Raw genomic sequence first — 20,753 nt, 5'->3', positions numbered from 1 at the left:
ACAGAGGGGTGGAAACTAGGTAGAGCCCTGTGGTCTCCCTGAGTTGAGAGACAGAGTTGAGAATTTGAGAAAACTCAGTGGCTGGAATTTGCAGAGTAGAGTACCATAGAGATTAATGGAGAGAGAGAGAGAGAGAGAGAGAGAGAGAGAGAGAGAGAGATCCAGAGATCTGAAGAGGGTTCCCCTCAAGTCTTCAGCTGAGTACTGATAAGCACTTACTACCAAGCCTGGAGGTATGAGCCACCAAAAAAATAATTGTTGAAGCTCACACAGGATTGATAATAGTTTACAGTCTCAAAAAACAGAGTAAAGAAACCTCAAAATCAGGGCATCAAGCAGAGTACTCAGAAGGCTATTGCCTCAGTAATAATGGGATCAAATTAAAGGCTGCTCTGGTCTCATCTAACAAAGCTTAAAAACAAGCCTCAGATGAATCAAATTAGTTTCTTAGCTGTACCAAAACAAAGCTCAACATTGTTTTTCTGAGTTGATTGCTATGGACAGATAAGCAGTAAGTATATCTTAACATATCTCTCAACCTAAAAGTGTTACTAATTTTAAAAATTAGACATATGAGGTGTGATCAAACAATACAATGAATGTTTAAATTTTAAAAAATGTATTACAGTAAGAGATACATTGCCATCAATCCCCCTCAAAATACTCCTCACTTCAAACACTCTTATTCCATCATTCTTGCCACTTTCTGAAGCAGTTCTGGAAGTCCTCTTTCATGAGTGTCTTTACTTGCACTGTCGTGGCTGCCTCAATGTCCTGAATTGACTCAAAATGTTTTCCTTTAATGGTCATTTTGACTTTGGGGAAGAGCCAGAAGTCACATGGTGCCAGATCTGGTGAATAAGGTGGACAAGGATACACCATAATGTTTTTATTTGACAGAAATTGCCGTACTAGAAGCAACGTGTGACATGGAGCATTGTCATGATAGAGGACGAAGTAAAGACACTCACGAAAAAGGACTTCCATAACCACTTCAGAAAGTGGCAAGAATGACAGGATAAGTGTGTTTGAAGTGAAGGGGAGTTTTTTGAGGGGGATTCATGGCAATGTGTCTCTTACTGTAATAAATTTTTAAATTTAAATTCACTGTATTTTTTATCACACCTTGTACATCTATCAGTGAAACAGTGAGATGCAATTTAGCATCCACAATATCTAATGTTTTGCAGACAGCAATGTAGAAGAGATATATTAATATTTTAAATCATGTTTTCATTTGAATCACCTTATGTAAAAAAATCAAACTTAGATGTTCTAAGTCTCTAAAGGAGATTTTCCAATGCACTCACAGAAATGATTACAGACAGTTAAGATTTTCATAAACAACTTCCACGTCCACATCCTGTTGTAATTTCTGCACCATTTTGTTTTCCAGTTGCTTTCCTTGGCATGCAAAGTGGGTCCGGATGAGATGAATGTTTTGCTTGACTTCTTTGATGTCCTGACCTTTCGGTAGTTCTTTATTTTTCTTCAACCTGCTCATTATAAATTTAGCTTGGTGTTTCTGTTTGATCTCGTCAACTCCCTTCATTGTATTGATCGTTTTATTCCACAACTCTCACTGGTACTTGACAGGTTCATTTCTATGTTTTTAAAATTCAAACGAATTATCCACTGTCCAATCTTTACCAGCTGCTTTATGGAATGCTTTAGTCCATCTAAACTTGCTAGGATTGTGCTTCTTTTTAAAGCTTTTATGACACTTGGATTTATAGAATCTAAACACCTTATAGTAGTTGCAGATGAACAGCATGCCATGGCTGGGGTATATGGGCCCGGAACAAAAATAACACTTCTCAATATGCATGAATGCACATGGGAACCCACCACCCAAATGCTGGGCTTGAAAGGAAGTCCACATTCTTTCTTGTCTTGGCGTAGAACTAACCCATGGTCGTTCACAGAACGTGAAAACATTCACAAAACTCTACAAGAGTAAGAACAGATTTATTAAAAGTTAAAAAGAGAGAGAGTTCTGTTTGGAACTGGCAAAAGGAGTTTTGCCGGGGCAGTCTGATAGAAAGAGCTGCGGCGGGTTTCTGCTTAGAGTTTTATGTTTTTCTAAGCATGATGTACCTTGCTTGTCAGCTTGCAGGAGGGCTGCCATTACAATTGTTTTCTCCTGGGAACTGTTCCCTTCTATGATGGATGTCAGCTTGTGGAGTATTGCCCTTGCGATTGGGAACTGTTGTGTTCCCACTTACGATGGATGTAAGGTTCTTGTCAGCTTGCAGGTGCAGTGCTAGCCAGGGGATTCAGAGCCAAGCAGTTAATGTTTAAGCACATTCTTGCTAACTCACAAGCTTGCTCCTGTTAACTCTTTGCCTGTCCCATCCTGCCAGCTCACAAGCCCTCTCTGTTAGGCACGGCCGGAGGAATGAGTCTCAGGAGACCAAAGTTGGTCTATTAGAATTTATTTGGCGTGTTTGAGCTGTGGGAGGTCAGGCTAGAAAAAACCGTAACCTCCCTGAGCAGAAAGGGGTATGGGGTTTTATAGGAGGGGGTAAACAAGGTTATTCCCCCTTCAGTGCTTCAGGGGGTTTTCGTTGCATTGTCCCTTACAACAAAGGGTTTTGGGGCATGACCAAGCCCTCTGGCTCCACACCCTGGCCCCCATCTGGACAACCCAGCCCCCCCAGGCCCACCTAGGCATGCTGATCACAAGCCCTTAGGATATAGACAAAGTGGAAAGCCAAACAGGATAAGATGGTTTCTACATTCCAGGCAGCTTCTCCAGGCCTAAGGCAAACACAAGCCAACAGGTATAGGGTACAAAGCAAGACAAGATGGCTTTTAAGATAAGAAGGTTCCTGTTCCTGGCCTAAATATGGCCGAACATTCCTAACTCCTGTTATATGGAAAAAAGGGAAGGGTGAAATAGCAATGGGAGGTGAGATCTTTACTTGGAAAGATAAGCTGTCCTTGATCTCAGTTGTCTGATTCTGTTCCCCAGAAGGAGCAGGAAGGCAGTGAGGATGGGAAGCCTTCATTAAACCATAGATGTTGTATAACTGTAAGGAAGCTTTTCTCGAGTGGACCAAAGAACTGTGGCGCTGGCTGGATATCTCAACAAGGCCCGAATTAAATGCAAGTGCAAAAGTGTTTTCCACCAGCACATTTATTTGAAAATTGCTATTAAGACCCGGTCTTATTTTACTATAACATAAGACCGGGTCTTACATAACATAAGACCGGGTCTTAATATTCATTTTTGCTTCAAAAGATGCATTAGAGCTGATTGTCTAGCTAGGTCTTAATTTCGGGGATACAGGGTAGGTACCTTACATGTGGAAGACTTGCTGGCTTCTGACTTTGAGGAAGGGCTGGGGTTTGGGGAAACTTCTGGGCCTTGATCATACCCCAAAGAAAGCTAAACCTCAAGACTTCTGTCTGACCGATTGGGCTGAACTGCTAGGTTAGCAAGTGGCAGCCCTCTGGACAATTCATCGCAGAGTCCTAAAACTGAGAAACAAGTGTGTCTCCCTATCATTAGCATATGCCTCAATGCATCTAATGCCACAGTCCCCTCGAGACCTAACTTCTAAAGAGAGGAAATCAAGATCCATGTGTCTGTCCGTGCCCCCCTCTTTTCTCTCTTACCCTTCTCCCCACAGCCCATCAGGGCTGAAAGGAGCTGGCACTACTGTCTCCCTCTCCAGGTCCTAGCGGCAGGCAAGTATATCTTGTTTACATTGTCAGGGGACCTCTACCTACTATGTTCTAACTACTCCACCAGCCACATGTCCTGCAAACAAGGCCAAGTGCCTGCTCTCTCTTGCTCTGGGGTAGTAAATCTCTAGACTCAGGCCAGGGATGGAAAGCTAGGGAACACAATTTGGGGACGTATTTATATTCAGACTTTTAATATTTACAAAAACAAGTCTTATTTCACTAATGGCAAAGGCAGGAACTCAAATGCAGTTCTGTCTGACTCATGTATTTGCACTGGAAGAAGTCATTCTTTAACTTTTCTGCTCAAGGTCAACCTTGCTTTATAATATATTTTCCAGCTTTTAAATTCCATTTTATTGCAATTCAATTAAAAATTTATTGAGGATCCGTTAAGGACTCCTTACTATGCATATGTTCCTGCTATGGTGGACTTATCCCTGCCCTCAAGAAGATATACATTTTGGGGGGATTCTGCTGGCCTTAGTCCTATATTATCTCCACCCTCAACGCTGAACTCTTTCCCTTGCAAATGAACCCTCCTCAAATCTCTTAATTTGAGTGTGATACATGTTTCCTACTAGAATCCTGACTGATAGACAGGAAGTATGCGACTCTACTGCTTGAACTCATTTGGTGGGTGGCTAGCTGAGTTGGGCCACCCTTCCATAGTGCAGCGTTATTGCTGCCCAGTTCAGGGGGAACTGTCATTTCCCAGCTCCCCTAGTGTCAGGACAGGCCATGTGACTGGATGTGGGCAGAGGAGATATTCCGGCTAACAGGCCTGGACCACAAAAACCTCCCAACTTGATCCTTGCGCTCTCGCTCTGCCCTTGTTCTCAACGAGCATCTGAGGCTCTAGGACAGGCATTCTTAACCATTTTGTGCCATGGATGCCTGAATCCTGTCTCAAAGTCTCTTTTTTTTTTTTAATAACCTTTTGATTTTGGAATAAATTTAGAGAAGTTGCAAAGATAATGTCTTAGTCCATTTGGGCCGTTATAACAAAATATCATAGACTGGGTGGCTTACAAACAACAGAAATTTATTTCTCACAGTTTTGAAGGTTGGCAAGTTTAATATCAAGGCATGGGCAGATTCAGTGTTTGGTGCGGGCCTGCTTCCTCATAGACAGCTGTTTTCTTACTGTAACCATACAGGAAAGGGTGAGGAATTTCTCTAGGGCCTCTTTTACAAGGGCGCTAATCCCAATGGGAAGCATAATTGCCTCTCAAGGAACCCACCTCTTCATACCATCGCCTTAAGGGTTAGGATTTCAACATGTGCATTTTGGGGGGGATAGAAACATTCAGTCCATTGCAATAATAGAAAAAAATTCCATATACTCCCTACTCAGTTTCAGTCTCCTCTAATGTTATCATCTCACATTGCCGTGGTACATTTGCCAAAATTAAGAAACCATCACTGGTACATTATTATTAACTAAACTCCAGACTTTATTCACATTTCACCAATTTTTCCATTAATATCCTTTTTCTGTTCCAGGTTCTTGTCCAGGCTACCACATTGCATCTAGTTGGTATGTCTCCCCAGTCTCCTTTGGTCTGGGACAGTTTCAGTCTTTCCTTTTTTTCATGACTTTGACAGGTACTTTTTTTTTTTTTTTTTTTTTTAGTTTCAAGCATACAAAGCAATGTAATAGACATTTATACCCCTCACAAAGTGATAACTCCCCTCCCCCAATTTCTACCCCTCTGACATTGTATATAGCTGTCACAATTCCATTGACTCTATTCCCTATGCTGTACTCCACATCCTGCGACTATATATATATTAAATTATAGTTGACATTTATTATTTTTCAGCTTCAGTTGTACACTGCAGTGGTCAGGCATCTACACTGTCCATGGAGTGGACTCCCTAATAAGACAAGTGACAGGTACTTTTGAAGAGTACTGGTCAGGTCTCATGTAGAATTTCAGAATAATGTTATAAATGTGTAATATAAAATAGTACTATAAAGAATGCAAATCATATTGAAATATAAGTATTATAATTTTTTAAATTGTGATACAATAATGGATGTGCTCTTTTATTAACAGATAAATAACTAGATCTAGTGATGGGTCTAGTAACTATCTTAATTTTGAAATAGTGGGGAGTATAAACATAATTTGGTGATTCCTTAACAACCATAATGTATAACATGAAAATATCCGTGATTTCTTTTGGTGGCAAAGTCATGGGTACTGCTAATAAATACTACTATGGTTTGTTGCCTAAGTAAAACCTAGAGAAAATAAATATATACATGTTTTTTCCCATTCAAATTTATAGATTCTCTGAATTCTGTGGCCTCCATGACTGTCCCAAAAGGAATGGCAGAATCACAAGATGGGAGGAGACTGAGTTCCTGAATATCTGCATATAGCAGTGACTCCACTCCCAAACTATCCCCCACTGCCAATACATTTTGCATAAGCAAGAAATAAATTATATGGGGTTATACCATTGAGGTTTTGAGTTTATCTCATAAAGCAGCTAGCATTATCTTAACTAACATGGCTCTTCATCACTAAATTACACATATATACAGAGGGTACTGAGAAAATGTATACACATTTTAAAAAAGGAAAAAACTATTAAAATTGTAATACTCAATATATACCAATAACAAAAGGTGAATACAAGTCACATTTGACTCTGTAATTACAAGAAGTGCTCAAAGTGGTTACCATCAGCGTCCAGACACTTCTGATTACAGCAAACTATAGCCTGAGCAGCATTGACCAGTGTCCACATGTATACATTTCTTTGGCATGCTCGGTATATGTATATGTATATGTGTATGTATACATACACACATATATAATAGCTAACAATACAAAAGTACATATATTTTTATTAATTGAAACTTCTTTATCTTACAAGTAATCAAAGCTTAACCAAAAAAAGGAGACATTACTGCAAGTGTACTGGGGTGTCTCACTGCATACAAGGAGAAGTTAAATTATGAGGCTTCTTAAAGGACTGGGGTTAAAGCAGCTCTAGGGACTTCAGCAGGAGTATTCGGGGGTGCTTACCTCTTATGATAGGCCCTGCCATTAAAGTAATTCAGCTTCCTATTCTGTCTCTGCATATCTCTGCTGAAATTCTTAAGCAAAAGAATCTGATTTGCCCAGCTAGCTTGGGTTAGATGTCCTCCTTGGGTCCAATCAACCATGGCCAGGAGTTTACTGTCCATAATAGAAACATGGCTATTGGGGCCCCACTATCTCTTGGCTTGGACAGGTAGTTCTAAGATGATGGTAACAATATCATTATAACAAACATCTGAGGTTTTGCCACATGCCAGATACTCTCCTATGTGCTTTATATGGATTACTTTAAAACTCCTCAAACCCTTTGAGATAGGTACATGCCATTATCCCCAATTTAAAGAAGAAATTAAAAAACAAGAAAGTTTAGAAAAAATATTCAAGGCTCCACAATAATTAAATGGCAAAGCCAAGGTTTACGTTAAGGCAGTCTAACTCCGGAGTCTACATTATTGTTGGCATATTATATATGAGGACAAGGGCTCAGAAAGACAACATGGCTCACCCCTAGTGACAAGTTGCAGGGCCAAGATTTGAACACAGAAGACTATCTGTCCCCAGAGCTCCTGTCCTTTCTTAATCTTGAAGGATGGATAAATCAGGAGAGGCGGAGATGAGAAGGGAAGTCAGTGCAGGAAGTGAGAACAGAAAAGGACCTTATACTACGTACACATACCAAATGTGGGCAGCTTCCCTTTCTGGGCCATACTTTGATTCTTTTTACTATAGTGAGAGGGCAAGTTTAGCACCATAAATCAAAGGGTTTCCTAGACCTGCCATTTTATTTCCTACTGAATGCAATTTCCAAACACTGTTTCAAAGCCACTCCTAAACTGGAGAACTTCGTGTATCTGGACACTGTTGGTCCCAGTGTGTGATGAGCAACAGTACCAAAGAGACAAACAGAAGGGGGTGCCCAGGGCCTATGGCTGGTCATCCATGGGGGCATTTCCAGGCCTTTTGCTCCAGGAGCTGGAAGGGTTCCCTGATTCCTGACTGAATGTTTCCTTTCTAGGGACTCCTCTGGCAGAGGTTGAGGCCACTTCTCAGGGTTCCTGGGGCTTAACCCCACTAATCTACAGGAAGAATGGTTCTCACCCAGCTGCTCTTAGATCTTAAACAAAGGGAAAGCTATTCCTGGAAAGATTAAAGCAATAGGGAGAAGCAGAAGGTTTTCCAAACAAAGCATGGGGTATACATGACTCATTCTCCTTTATGCAAACATGCAGCTATCTTTTCAGAAAAGAATGCAGTGACCTTTTGGGATATGTTCCTTAAAAACTCTGGTATGTGTAAGATCCTAAGAAAGAAATTCCTAAAAGTCACTTCATTTTTTCTTTAAATTGACATATAATTTATATAACATAAAATTCACCCTTTTAAAGTGTACAATTCAGTAGTGTTTAGTATATTCACCATATGCCACCATCACCAGTATCTAATTCTAGAACATTTTCTTCACACTAAACAGAAACCACATACTCGTTAGCAATCACTCCCTATTTGCTCCACCTCCCAACCCCTGGTAGTCACTGTGTGCTTTTAGAGATGTATGTATATGAAGGGACAGTTTTCGATTTATTTTCTGATTTTTCCCCTTAAAAAACACATCAGTTAATATTTGACACTTCAATAAATGGTGTTGGGAAAACAGGACAGCTGCATGCAAAAGAATGAAACTGGGCGATCTATTATCTTACACCACACACAAAAATTAACTCAAAATGGATTAAAGACGTGGACATAAGACCTGAAACCATAAAACTCCTAGAAGTAAACACACGTGGTACACTCCTTGATATCAATCTTGGTGATGATTTTAGAGATCTGACACCAAAAGCAGAGGCAACAAAAGCAAAAATAAATAGTTGGGACTACGTCAAACTAAAAAGTTTCTATACAACAAAGGAAACAATAATGAAAAGGCAACCTACGGAATGGGAGAAAATATTTGCAAATTATATATCTGATAAAGGGTTAATATCCCAAGTATGTGAAGAATTCATATACCTTAATAACAACAAACAAACAAACAAATAGACATTTCTCCAAAGAGGACATACAGTTGACCAACATATACATGAAAAGATGCTCAACATCACTAGTAATCAGGGAAATGCAAACACAAACCATGACGAGATTATCACCTCACACCTGTTAGAATGATAATTATAAAAAAAGAAACAAGTGTTGGCAAGGATGTGGAGAAAAGGGAATCCTTGTGCCCTGTTGGTGGGAATGTGAATTGGTGCAGCCACCGTGGTAAACAGTATGAAGATTCCTTAACATATAAAAAATAGAACTACCATATGATCCAGCAATTCCACTTCTGAGTATTCATCCAAAGAAATCAAAAACACTAACTGGAAAAGATATGTGCACCCTCTGTTCATTATGGCATTATTTATAATAGCCAAGAAACGGAAACAACCTCAGTGTCCACAGATGAATGAACGAATAAAGAAAATGTGGTATATGTGACACATGTATGAATATTATTCAGCCATAAAAAAATGAAATCTTGCCACTTATAACAAAGATGGAACTGGAGGTTATTATGCTAAGTGAAATAAGTCAGGCAGAGAAAGACAAATACCATATAGTCTCACTTAAATGTGGAATCTTAAAAAAAAAAATAGTGTTCATAGATACAGAGAACAGCAGATTGGTGGTTGCTAGAGTTGGGGGTGGTGATTGGCAGAATGGGTGTCAAAAAAAAAAACCTGGCAGAGCACATTTGTAACAAATACTTTAGAAGGCATGTTTATAAAAACCTGTTAATAGTCCTACAGAAGTTTTATTGTGTTAAGTTACAGTGCCTCATTCAGTGTTACACAAAGTATTGCACAATCCAATTACTAATCTGAAATTTTATCCAGGAGAACTCGTCTGATGTTGAAAAATTATAGAAGCCGTATTTGTCAGCATAGTGAATGTAATTGTCATTATTATGGTTAATTACCTGTTAATTGACCAAAAGAATAAAAGGATAAGTCGTTACACTAGCTCTAAAAGTTAATGTGATTTGATTAAGAGAAGACAAGGAAGTTCTCAACTCCCAAATTCAATCTTCAAAAGATGAAAACATACAGTGTTGATGACAGTGCACTATAAGTAGAAAGAGTATCCAAAAATGATTTGAAGTTGCTATGTTTTTGTGGTTTTGGATTAATCACTTTTTCTGGAGACATCTTGAGTCATTAGTGTTCTCTGCAGACAAGGACTTTAAGTTACATACTGCATAGAGTCCAATAATTTTGTAAAATCTTTCAAAATCTTCGTATTTTGTGACCTAAAAAACCACAGCTGTGTCTCATGTTGCACAAAAGGTGTGTTCTTGAAAATTTGAGTAACAGTGTAATTTTTTGAAATTCAATATTTTAGATGTTTGAAACTTTTCTGACTTAAAAAAAAATCAGAATGATCTCTGGGTAGAAGTCTTCTGACAGATAACAGACAGTAGGGTTCTTAGCCTGTCCCACTGTCCCCAGAATGCCAATTAAGTCATTACATCTGATATTTTATTTCAAATAATTGTTTGAAAGATTTGCTCTCTTGTTGTTGCTTTTTCTGTATAGCCTGAATCCTCAAGTGAAATAATGGAATGTGACAAAAGATGAGAGAAAATAAATCTAAATAGAGCTTGGTTTCCCTTCTCCTAAAGTATTTTACATCTGGACTTATGGAGTTGGGGAATCTTAAATTTGAGCCCTTATCTTAATTTTTCTGATTTGTAAGTGTCATATGTCAGGCACTTTCCCATATTTCCTCCAGGTTTTATGTCTTGTGCCTTCACTGAAGCTCTTTGAGAAATGAGGTTACCAAGTCATCGATATCGAAATGTAACTTAGAGATAATTTAATATATGTGCCGCTACTGTTCTAAGCATGGAGCAAAATTAAACTGTCCTCTGTTACTTTCCCTTTAGGATCTCAGGTTAAAAATAAGTAAGAGGAGATGTGCTAGATTTAGTTCAATAGTCTTTGACTTCCAAATAGAATACTTCCAAATAGAATTAGAGGTACTGACATTAATCAATTAATCTGCATGTGTCTAGGGATCTGGGTTCTGTAAAGATCATGTCACTTCTCTTGGTCCTCAGGCACCAAGGTCAAGATTAGCTGATTCACCACTGGGGCTGAGTCCCAGGTCTGAATCCCAAGGGAGTGCGAGTTGATTGTTTCTCTAAAAGTAATTTTAATCTTTGGAACATTAACCTTTTCATCCTTAATCTGTTGAGACATGACTTTTATTTTTTTTGCCTTTTATACTGTCTGTGTTGCTTGTTTACTTATTGGTTTATTTAAATAAAGTATGGCTTGCTTTTTTTTTTAACGCCTAAATTATGAGGGAGGATCAAGGAGCAATGAGATTGACAAATTTATTTTATGGTTTTAGTCCATTAACTAAAGTAAAAAACTTTCAGTTTAATAACTTGCTAGAAAAAAATTTTTGTGGGTATTTATGTAATCTTGGGGTAGTCTGGATCAATCTTGGGATTATCACTAAAATAGGAGCCTAAAAGGAGAAGGAGACTGATGGATCTAAGTACATTAAATTTAAAAACTTGTGCATGTCAACAACATCATAACCTAAAATTAAAAGACAAAGTTAATTTTAAAATATATCTTTAGCATACCTAAGAAAGGGCTTTTATCCCTAATATATAAAGAGCTTTCGAAAACATGTATTTAGCTTACACTAAGAACAGGAATAGGTAATTCACAAAAGAAGAAATACAAATATCAAATTAATGAACAAATAAAAGTTCAAAGCCACTTTCAAGAAACACGTTAAAACAATGAGATTGCATTTTTAATTTGTGAATAAATTATTCAGTGAATGTTTTCTTTCATGTCTGCTGTATAGTAGGCACCGTACTAGGTACAGAATATCCACAGAGGAAAACGGTGTGAGGGAAAACGGACTTCATACAGTATTGGTGGGAGTGTAAATTAGGACAACATTTCTAGAGAATAATTTGGGAAAGTGTATTTAATACTTTTTTTTTTTTTAAAAGATTTCATTGGGGAAAGGGAGCAGTCCTTTATTGGGGAACAGTGTGTACTTCCAGGACTTTTTTCCAAGTCAAGTTCTTGTCCTTTCAATCTTAGTTGTGGAGGGTGCCGTTCAGCTTCAAGTTGTTGTCCTTTCAGTCTTAGTTGTGTCGGGCGCAGCTCAGCTCCAGGTCCAGTTGCCGTTGCTAGTTGCAGGGGGCACAACCCACCATCCCTTGCGGGAGTTGAACCGGCAACCTTGTGGCCGAGAGGACGCACTCCAGCCAACTGAACCATCCGGGAGCTCAGCGGCAGCTCAGCTCAAGGTGCCGTGATCAATCTTAGTTGCAGGGGGTGGAGCCCACCATCCCTTGTGGGACTCTAGAAATTGAACTGGCAACCTTGTGGTCGCCTACTGGCCCATGTGGGAATCGAACCGGCAGCCTTCAGAGTTAAGAGCATGGAGCCACCGGGCTGGCCCAATACTTTTGACCTAATAATTACACATCTAAAAAATAATCAGGGATATTTACAAAAATTTAACTACTAGGATGTGCTTTACGAGGTGTGATCAAACACTATGGTGAATGTTTAAATTTTTAAAAGTTACAGTAGGGTGGCCAGATGGCTCAGTTGGTTAGAGCGTGAGCTCTTAACAACAGGGTTGCCAGTTCGATTCCTGCATGGGCCAGTGAGCTGCACCCTCCACAACTAGATTGAAGACAACAAGCTGCCGCTGTGTTGCCAGAGGGGCAGCCAGATGGCTCAGTTGGTTAGAGCATGAGCTCATAACAACAAGGTTGCCGGTTCAATTCCTGCATGGGCTGCCCCCCCTACATCTAAAGACCGAAGGCGGCAAATGGACTCAGAGCTGAGCTGCAACCTCCACAACTAGATTGAAGGACACCAACTTGACTTGGAGCTGATGGGCACTGGAAGAACACACTGTTCCCCAACATTCCCCAATTAAAAAAAAGGTTCCCCTCAAAATATTTTTTTAAAAATTACAGTAAAAGACACATTGCCATTAATCCCCCTCAAAATACTCCCCCTCCCTTTAAACATACTTATTCCATCGTTCTTGCCACATTCAGAAGCAATTCTGGAAGTCCTCTTTTATGAATGTCTTTAGTTGTGTTGTCATGGCTGCCTTGATGTCCTGAATCGATTCAAAATGTTTACCTTTCATGGTCATTTTGACGTTGGGGAAGAGCCAGAAGTCACACGGAGTCAGAACTGGTGAATAAGGTGGCTGAGGACACACCATAATGTTTTTATTATTTTATTTTTTAAACTTTTATTTATTTTAAGTGTGTTTTTCCAGGACCTACCAGTTCCAAGTCAAGCAGCTGATTCAATCTAGTTGTGGAGGGTGCAGCTCATAGTGGCCCATGTGGGGATGGAACCAGCAACTCCTCCACTACGAGCATCGTGTTCTAACCAACTGAGCCAACCAACCATCCCCCCCATCCCCCGTAATGTTTTTACTTGACAGAAATTGCCACATACCAGAAGTGATGTGTGACACGGGAGCATTGTCACGATGGAGGATAATTTATGGCACACTTTAAAACACACTTTCTCTCAACCATAGCTCACACGCAAGTGACTGCGCAGAACAAGTTGAAACTTGTCAAGCACTGTTAGTAAGGTTTGAAGCTCCACTGCCCATATTAAAGATCCCTGCCTTTCTGTTGGATGGCACTCAGCATCCAAAGTATTGCATGATCACAACAGAAATGTTCCATATCACACATCGTTTATGGTACAGCAATTTCTGTCAAATAAAAACATTACGGTGTGTCCTCATCCACCTTATTCACTGGATCTAGCACCATGTGACTTCTGGCTCTTCCCCAAAGTCAAAATGACCGTGAAAGGTAAACATTTTGAATCAATTCAGGACATCAAGGCAGCCATGACAGCACAACTAAAGACATGAAAAAGGACTTCCAGAACTGCTTCAGAAAGTGGCAAGAATGATGGAATAAGTATGTTTGAAGCAAGGGGGAGTATTTTGAGGAGGATTTAGGGCAATGTGTCTTTTACTGTAATAATTTTTGTATTTAAACATTCACCGTATTTTGTGATCACACCTCATACACTATTTAAAAACAAAACAAAATAAAACATAAACAATGTCAATTTCAAACAATGGGGATTGATTAAATACATTGATACATCTAGCTGATTAAATATTATATAGTTACTAAACTATATTTAATAGTATGACATAATATATTATCTTGATCATATCAATAAAAATACTGTTATATGAGGCATATACACGGGAACATATTTAAAAGGATATTTACCAAAATATGAATAGTAATTATCTCCAAGTGGATTATAAAAGATTCATTTTGTCAGAGCTAGCCTTGCACCTAACAGATAAGGACTGTGTCAGAGAACAAATATGTCTTTGTTTAATGCTTTCTTGATTGCTATTATAGGAGACACTTATGACTTTCTCTTTTCTTTTTCTCTCCTTCCTGGAAACTTCAGTTTTTTTCAGGTGCTCACATTCTTCTAAGAAGACGTATGGTTTGGGGAGACTAGCACCAGTCCCATCGCCAGCAGTAATTCCTGATTAGAATAAGGCTTAGACTCTAAGCTAATCATAGTTACACCTTTAAAAGTGGGCATGTGTTCCCACTTTTAGTCTGAGATATGAGAGGTCTACAGGAGAAAGGAGAGGTTTCTAAGCAAATTTTTTCTGCCTGTGGATGTTGTTATGTCAGGATGTGAAACCTAAAATTGCCAGTCATCTTGGGTCATGAGGAGAACCAGTCTTAGAATGAGGTCACTGAAGATGGCAGAGTGAAGAGTTGGAAGGCATCTAGGTCTTTGATGGTACCATTAAGCAACTGACTATATACTATTCCCGGAGACTCCTTATTTCTTGATTTCTGTTGTTGTTGTTGTAAGATAATAAACTTCCTTACTGCTCAAGTTTATTTGACATTTTCTGTTACTTGCAGCTAAAGGCATCCTAACTGATATAGTAGGCACTGAAAAAAATGGAGTTCGGCAATCTTCCTGTACAGAATTTTGTTGTAGCATAACTCCCAGGGAGAAGGAGGGGAAAATTAGGATCCAAGAGTTGTCCAAAACAGGATCTCTTAGAATTTGAATAAGTGAGGAATTGATAAAAATATGTTTTGTTGAAACCTTCTTTCATCAGAACATGATAAGAGGAATTAAAGTTCTATTCTCCATCTAATTAAATAACTACTATTTCATATAGTTAAAGTTTTTCTTTTAGAAAAAACTGGAGTTTTGTTCAAAGCAAATACAATTTTTTATTGTATTTTTGATTTCCAAAATTTAAAAGTAACTCACTAATTATTCTCTAATATTTTACTCTAAAATCTTCCAGTACATTTGTTTTGAAGCACACTGTTAGGAAACTATCCACAATTATAACATTTTACTTTCATGTAGCTAAATCTTTAAAGTAACCAGATTGTGATTCAACATAATTTGCTCATGAAATTTATGTAGAAGTAGGTAATTTCATAGAAATCTATCAAAACCAGATGAAAAATTGATTATTTGGCTAAATGTATTAGAGGAGTGGTTCAGCTTTGATATATTCTTGATTTACTTTTATAAGTAGTATAAAAATCTGTTATGTGAGCTTACCTTAATTTTTCTCTTGGTGTTTCTTAACTTTTAAAATTGGCTTTTTGATAACTGTTAGTATCAGTTACTGATAATTCTTTTTCATCATTCATAAATATCACTTGAGACTTTTGCTCAGAAAGGAAGGCTCGGGCATTAATGAACAACTTAGTTATTTCAAAGTTGTGTTCTCTACTCATCTGAGTTTTCAGCTATTGATTTTAACTAGAGTAATTATTATATATCTTTTTTTTTTTAAAGTTTTATTGGGGAATATTCTCCAGGGCCCATCAGCTCCAAGTAGTTGTCCTTCAGTCTAGTTGCAGAAGACACAGCTCACTGGCCCATGTGGGAATTGAACCTGCAACCCTGTTGTTCAGAGCTCACGCTCTAACCAACTGAGCCATCTGGCCACCCCTATATATTTTTTTTGATAACTCTAGTTTGCTACTCATTTTAAATCCTGTCTTTTTTTAATAACTAATGATTTTGAAGTCTGGCATTTGAGAATTTCAATGTTCCTGTACAATGTTTCTGAACTTGGCTTAAATATTGAAATTTAAAACCCTTGGCTAACAATCAGAGGCATTTGAGGTAATCCTATGTGGTACTTCTTGACTCTTGTCCACAGAGACACACCTGACCTCCTATCAATTGTACACAAATCCCACTCATTAATTGTAGCTCCACTCTTCCTCTCCATCTAGAGAGTGGAGTTTTATAGGCATTCCCGACAATTCACAAACAAATCATTAGGAAATACTGGCACTTTTTATCAGCAAATATTACTGGAACATTCCTCCTGACATTTCATCACACTATCCTGACACCGCATGATGCCTCATGACTCCCAGTGAAAAACAATACTCTAGTACTTATTACAATGCACTGGGAAACAAGAAACAAAGGACAAAAAATAAAGTCATCTCCCTCATATTGGAAAATAACACTTGTTGGGGCAGCGACTTAACCTCTCTATGCCTCAGTTCTTCTTACATAAAAATGAAAGCTACTAGTTCTCATGAAAATATTAGCAAGTTTAACATGATTGTTTTGAGAGCTTCCACTCAATAAGATAGGACAATGAGCTTGGTTAAATATGGAGGGAATTAAATGTGGAGGACCTGGAATCATTGGCTGAGAAATTGGATCTCTGTGTATGGAGACGTGTAAAGATTATTGAACAGGGTAGTAGCATAATCATTAATAGTATCTGTGTCTTCAACAGAATACTACTTGGCCATAAGAAAAGATGAAATACTGCCATATGCAACAACATGGATGGATCTTGAGATTATGCTAAGTGAAATAACTCAGACAGAAAAAGTAAAGAACCATATGACTTCACTCATATGTGGGACATAAAACTGAAAGCAATAAAGGAACAATACAAAGAAAAACTCAGACACAGACAACAGTTTAGTGGTTACTGGAGGGTAAGGGGGGAAGGAGGGTAGTAGGAGAGCGAAAAGGGGGTCAAATATATGGTGATGTTTTGTAGAAATGTACAATTGAAACCTATATAATTTCAGTAACCAATGTTGCCCCAATAAATTTAATAAATAAAAAATAGTATCTGTATCTTAGGATGAAAACTGGCAAAAGAGGGTAGAGTGGAGTTGAGAAATATGGAAATAAGGAAAATTAAGAGAACATTGCAAAGATCCAGAGGAGAGATGCTGAGGATAACTGCTGCGGAAGAGCATTGGGGAGAGGAATGAGACCAATTTAAGAATAAGAGCAGATTATAGAAGCAATAGGATTTGGTTACTAAATGGTGTGAAGAGGATGGAAGGCTTTGAATAGGACACTGAGGTTTATGGCCTGAACATCTGAAGATGCCATTAGTTGAATGGAAGCATAAGGATTGTGTGTGTGTGTGTGTGTGTGTGTGTGTGTGTGTGTGTGTGAGAGAGAGATAGATGAAGTTGGGTAGGTGTTAAGGTATGGTTTTGTCTTGTTTGAAGTGCCTGTGGACACCGGTGCGGTGCTATACAGCTGTACAGTTAGAGTATGCCTTGGGACATTTCTTGGTATAAAAGAAAGGAAAACTTGTAATACTAACAGCTCATTTTTACGGTGCTCAACCATTAGCGCCCCAAACCCTAAGGTAGTTATTACCTCGCCAGCAGTAAAAACTTGATTACAGCCCCTGACTGCTGACTGTGTGAATGCCCTTGGTTCCCACAATTTCTACGGGCAAAATATTAATTGTAATTAACTACTGTGTGGCACAGTACAAAGATTAGATGATTTATTGTGGCTTCTGGAAGGCGCTTGCTTGGTTTTTCCTTGCAGCCCTCGGGGAAAGGGAACTGGACAGCTCCCGGAGCAGCCTTGAGCCCTTCCTGAGTCAGAGCTGGCCAGCTGTTAAGTGTCCCCAGCCAAGTGGGTCCGGCCTTCGGGCCCTCTCTGACTGGGCTGCTTCGACCTTGAGCAGTGGGCCCTGTCTTCCCTTTTCTTGGCTCCGGGGCCCAGGCCCCCTGCGTCGGGGCGGGGCGGGGCTGCTTCGAGGCCCCGCCCCCCGCTGCCGCCGACTCCCTCTGGCCCTCAGTGCGGTGCGCGCTTGCGCTGGCCCTCAGCTCCGAGCAGCCATGATGGTGGGTGTTCTCTAGTGGCGCCGAGTCCCGACCGGGCGGTGGGGTCGGCGGGCGCAGGGAGGGCGTGGGGGGCCGCGCTGCCCTGGCACTAATGTTTCCCTTTATGTCTCCCCCATTCTGTCCTCTCCCCCGTCGCCCCGGGCCCCGCCAATCTCGCAGGAAGGCCTGGACGACGGCCCCGACTTCCTCTCAGAGGAGGACCGCGGAGTAAGTTCTACCTCCTTGTCGCTCACGGGACCCTCCCTCCCCGCCTTGGCCTTGGGTTGTGGTACGCGGAAGGGTCCCCGCCGTGCGGCACCCCCTCCTCGCCGACCTCCTTTCGGTTTCCTCCCCGCACCGCGCCCAGCCCTCCTGCAGCCCCTCCTCCCTCGGGGCCGCTCCGTTCTGATTTCCCGGAGACCCGCGGCCGCTTTCCTGACCCCAGCCCCGGCTTGGACCCTGCGGTGGACCTCCCCGCCCTGGGTCGGGTGCAAGTGGGGAAGTGGAGGCCGGATCTGGAACCCCCTCCCCTCGCCACTTTGGGGGCTATGAAAACCCATCCTCAGACCTTCTTGGCTTCACCCTCAATTTCCCCTGTGGACTTCTTCAACGCGCCCTCGCCCACCCTTTTCTCTCGAAAACAAGTAATAGTACAGACTTGTTCTAAATTTTCCTTTGCAAGGTATTTTACAGTCACCAAATCTTAGCTCTTATCCAGTATCCTATTGGATTTTGGAAAGTGCTGGTAGTCCTGGGTACCTTGACCTTTTTATTTTTTTGTAATTTTTCAATTGCAGTTGACATACAATGTTAGTTTCAGATGTACAACATAGTGATTAGACATTTATATAGCCTTTATTTTTCCTAATGTCCAAAAATGCATCTTTTGCATATTTCCCTTGGCAGTTGTTTTGAGGTGAATTGCATTCCATTTCAGAAAGGACCTTCAGGGTCTTCCATGGTTCCTTCACGTTTAGCAGTGTGCACTTTTGTTTTCCATTTTGCTTTTACTTATTTTAGGTAATGTGAGAAACACATCTACCGTATTAGTTGATTTTTGGCAAGTAATAAAATATCTTTGTAGGATATTACTGCTTTTTTAAATAAGAGATAAAGTAGTTAATATTAGCTGATGAACTTTATGAAGCTTTCAAATGGTAAGAAAGATGCAGAGGATGCATACTTTAATAAATAGTGAATGCAGTTTCTGATTAACTTTAAAACGTATGTGTATATGTATCTTCTGGGATAAGAATAGAATTACATGACCACTTATAGATTATATTTTGGGTTTTAAAATAGGGGAAACCAGCGGAATTCTTTAGTGAAATTGATTAGCATGGACTGATTTTTCTAAATATAAAGCATATGGCCTTCGTAATTTGATAATACCTTTGTGTCTTATTTTTGTGTTCTACCAGGAAAAGCAAACAGGATTTATTCCCTTGTAAAATCTCACGAACATTAAGTAAAAGTGTTAATTTGTTTATGTTGATGTGAAAAGTAGAGTATTTTCTGGTGAATATATGTGTTACTGGCTTTATGCCTTTGGTAAAATTTGCTTATGGAACTGGAGCCACTTAAGTAAAAAGTGCCCAGAAACTTTTTTCATATATTACAAAATTAAAAGGAGAGGAAGACAAAGAGCATGCCTCACCTGGAGGTTCTTGCAGAATCTTGTAGGTGAAAATTTTAATATGAAAGTGGAAAAATATTACTATTAAAGAGCATTTATAATGCCAAGATGAATATATTATATGTATATGTCCAGTTCTTCCTTATTTTTGTCTTGTGGAACTGGGTGAATCATAATAATATCAAATATGTACTGGGTACTGTGTTAAGTGCTATCTAAGCATTGTTTCTTTATATTGTCTGATCATCCTTGTGAAGCTTTTAGTATTCCCCATTTATAGATGAGAAATTTGAACCTTAGAGAAAGTTAAGTTGTCTGAGGTCACACAGCCATTGTAGGAGTGGGAGAGGAGAGGTGGACTTCAAACCATGATTCTGACATCAGAGCCAGCGCAGTATTTTTCAAAGTGGCATTAAAACACTTGAATCAGACCAGGGATGTTTGAAAAACAAAAGTTTCTGGGTCTGCACCTTAGTAAATCAATCTCTTGAAGGGGGAGGATAAATAACTACTTTTTAAACAAAAAGATTCTGTTGTACACTGAAGTTTGATTACAGATGCACAAAGTTATTCTGTTGTTTCCTTATTTCAGGAACAGAAATATCTGGCCTTTAAAATTTCCTTACATTGTGCTTATCCTGACAGAAATAGATTGCCATAATCAGAACTTTTAGGTATTGCACTTTTAGTTTAGACTATCTTGTTCAGCCTTTTAATAAAGAGAGCCTTGATAAAGAAAAAGCCTGAAGAACATATTTGATATGAATTGCAGAGGGAACATCACAGATTCAAAAATAATAATGCAAGTATTGCATACAAAGCAGCAAGTAAGCAAAATTAAATTCAATATTTTAAAATAAAATTGTAAGCAGCCTTAAATTTTCATCATGATATTTTGAGATAGAAAATCTTGTAGCCTTAAAAAAATATCGCTTTGTGGGAAACTTGAAAAGCAGACTTTAAGAATACACAATATAAAAAATTATTGACGGGCCAGCCCGGTGGTTGGAGCCCCATTCTCCTAACGCTGAGGTCGCAGGTTCGATTCCCACATGGGCCAGTGAGCTGCGCCCTCTACAGCTAAGATTATGAACAACAGCTCCCCCTGGAGCTGGGTTGCCATGAGCTGCTGTGTGCTGCTGTGAGTGGCGGCAGCCAGCATGAGCTG

General features: G+C 39.4%; 1 protein-coding gene and 1 pseudogene across 2 annotated transcripts in view; one reads left to right on the top strand and one right to left on the bottom strand.

The window, feature by feature from the left end:
* Nucleotides 1-1,318: 1,318 nt before the first annotated feature.
* On the bottom strand, nt 1,319-1,828 carry LOC117023203 (probable ribosome biogenesis protein RLP24; annotated as a pseudogene).
* Nucleotides 1,829-17,895: 16,067 nt separating this feature from the next.
* SNX6 (sorting nexin 6) overlaps nt 17,896-20,753 on the top strand; it is a 50,800-nt gene continuing 47,942 nt past the window's right edge. For both annotated transcript variants that reach the window (XM_033109031.1, XM_033109030.1), the window contains exons 1-2: nt 17,896-17,970; nt 18,130-18,177. In XM_033109031.1, coding sequence (XP_032964922.1) covers nt 17,965-17,970; nt 18,130-18,177 — 54 coding nt within the window. In that variant the 5' untranslated portion in view covers nt 17,896-17,964. The remainder of the gene's footprint in view (nt 17,971-18,129; nt 18,178-20,753) is intronic.

Source organism: Rhinolophus ferrumequinum, chromosome 6, assembly GCF_004115265.2.
Source record: "Rhinolophus ferrumequinum isolate MPI-CBG mRhiFer1 chromosome 6, mRhiFer1_v1.p, whole genome shotgun sequence".
Lineage (NCBI taxonomy): Eukaryota > Metazoa > Chordata > Mammalia > Chiroptera > Rhinolophidae > Rhinolophus > Rhinolophus ferrumequinum.
Note: the sequence above shows the minus strand (reverse complement) of the source record. Positions and strands in the feature narration are given on the sequence as shown.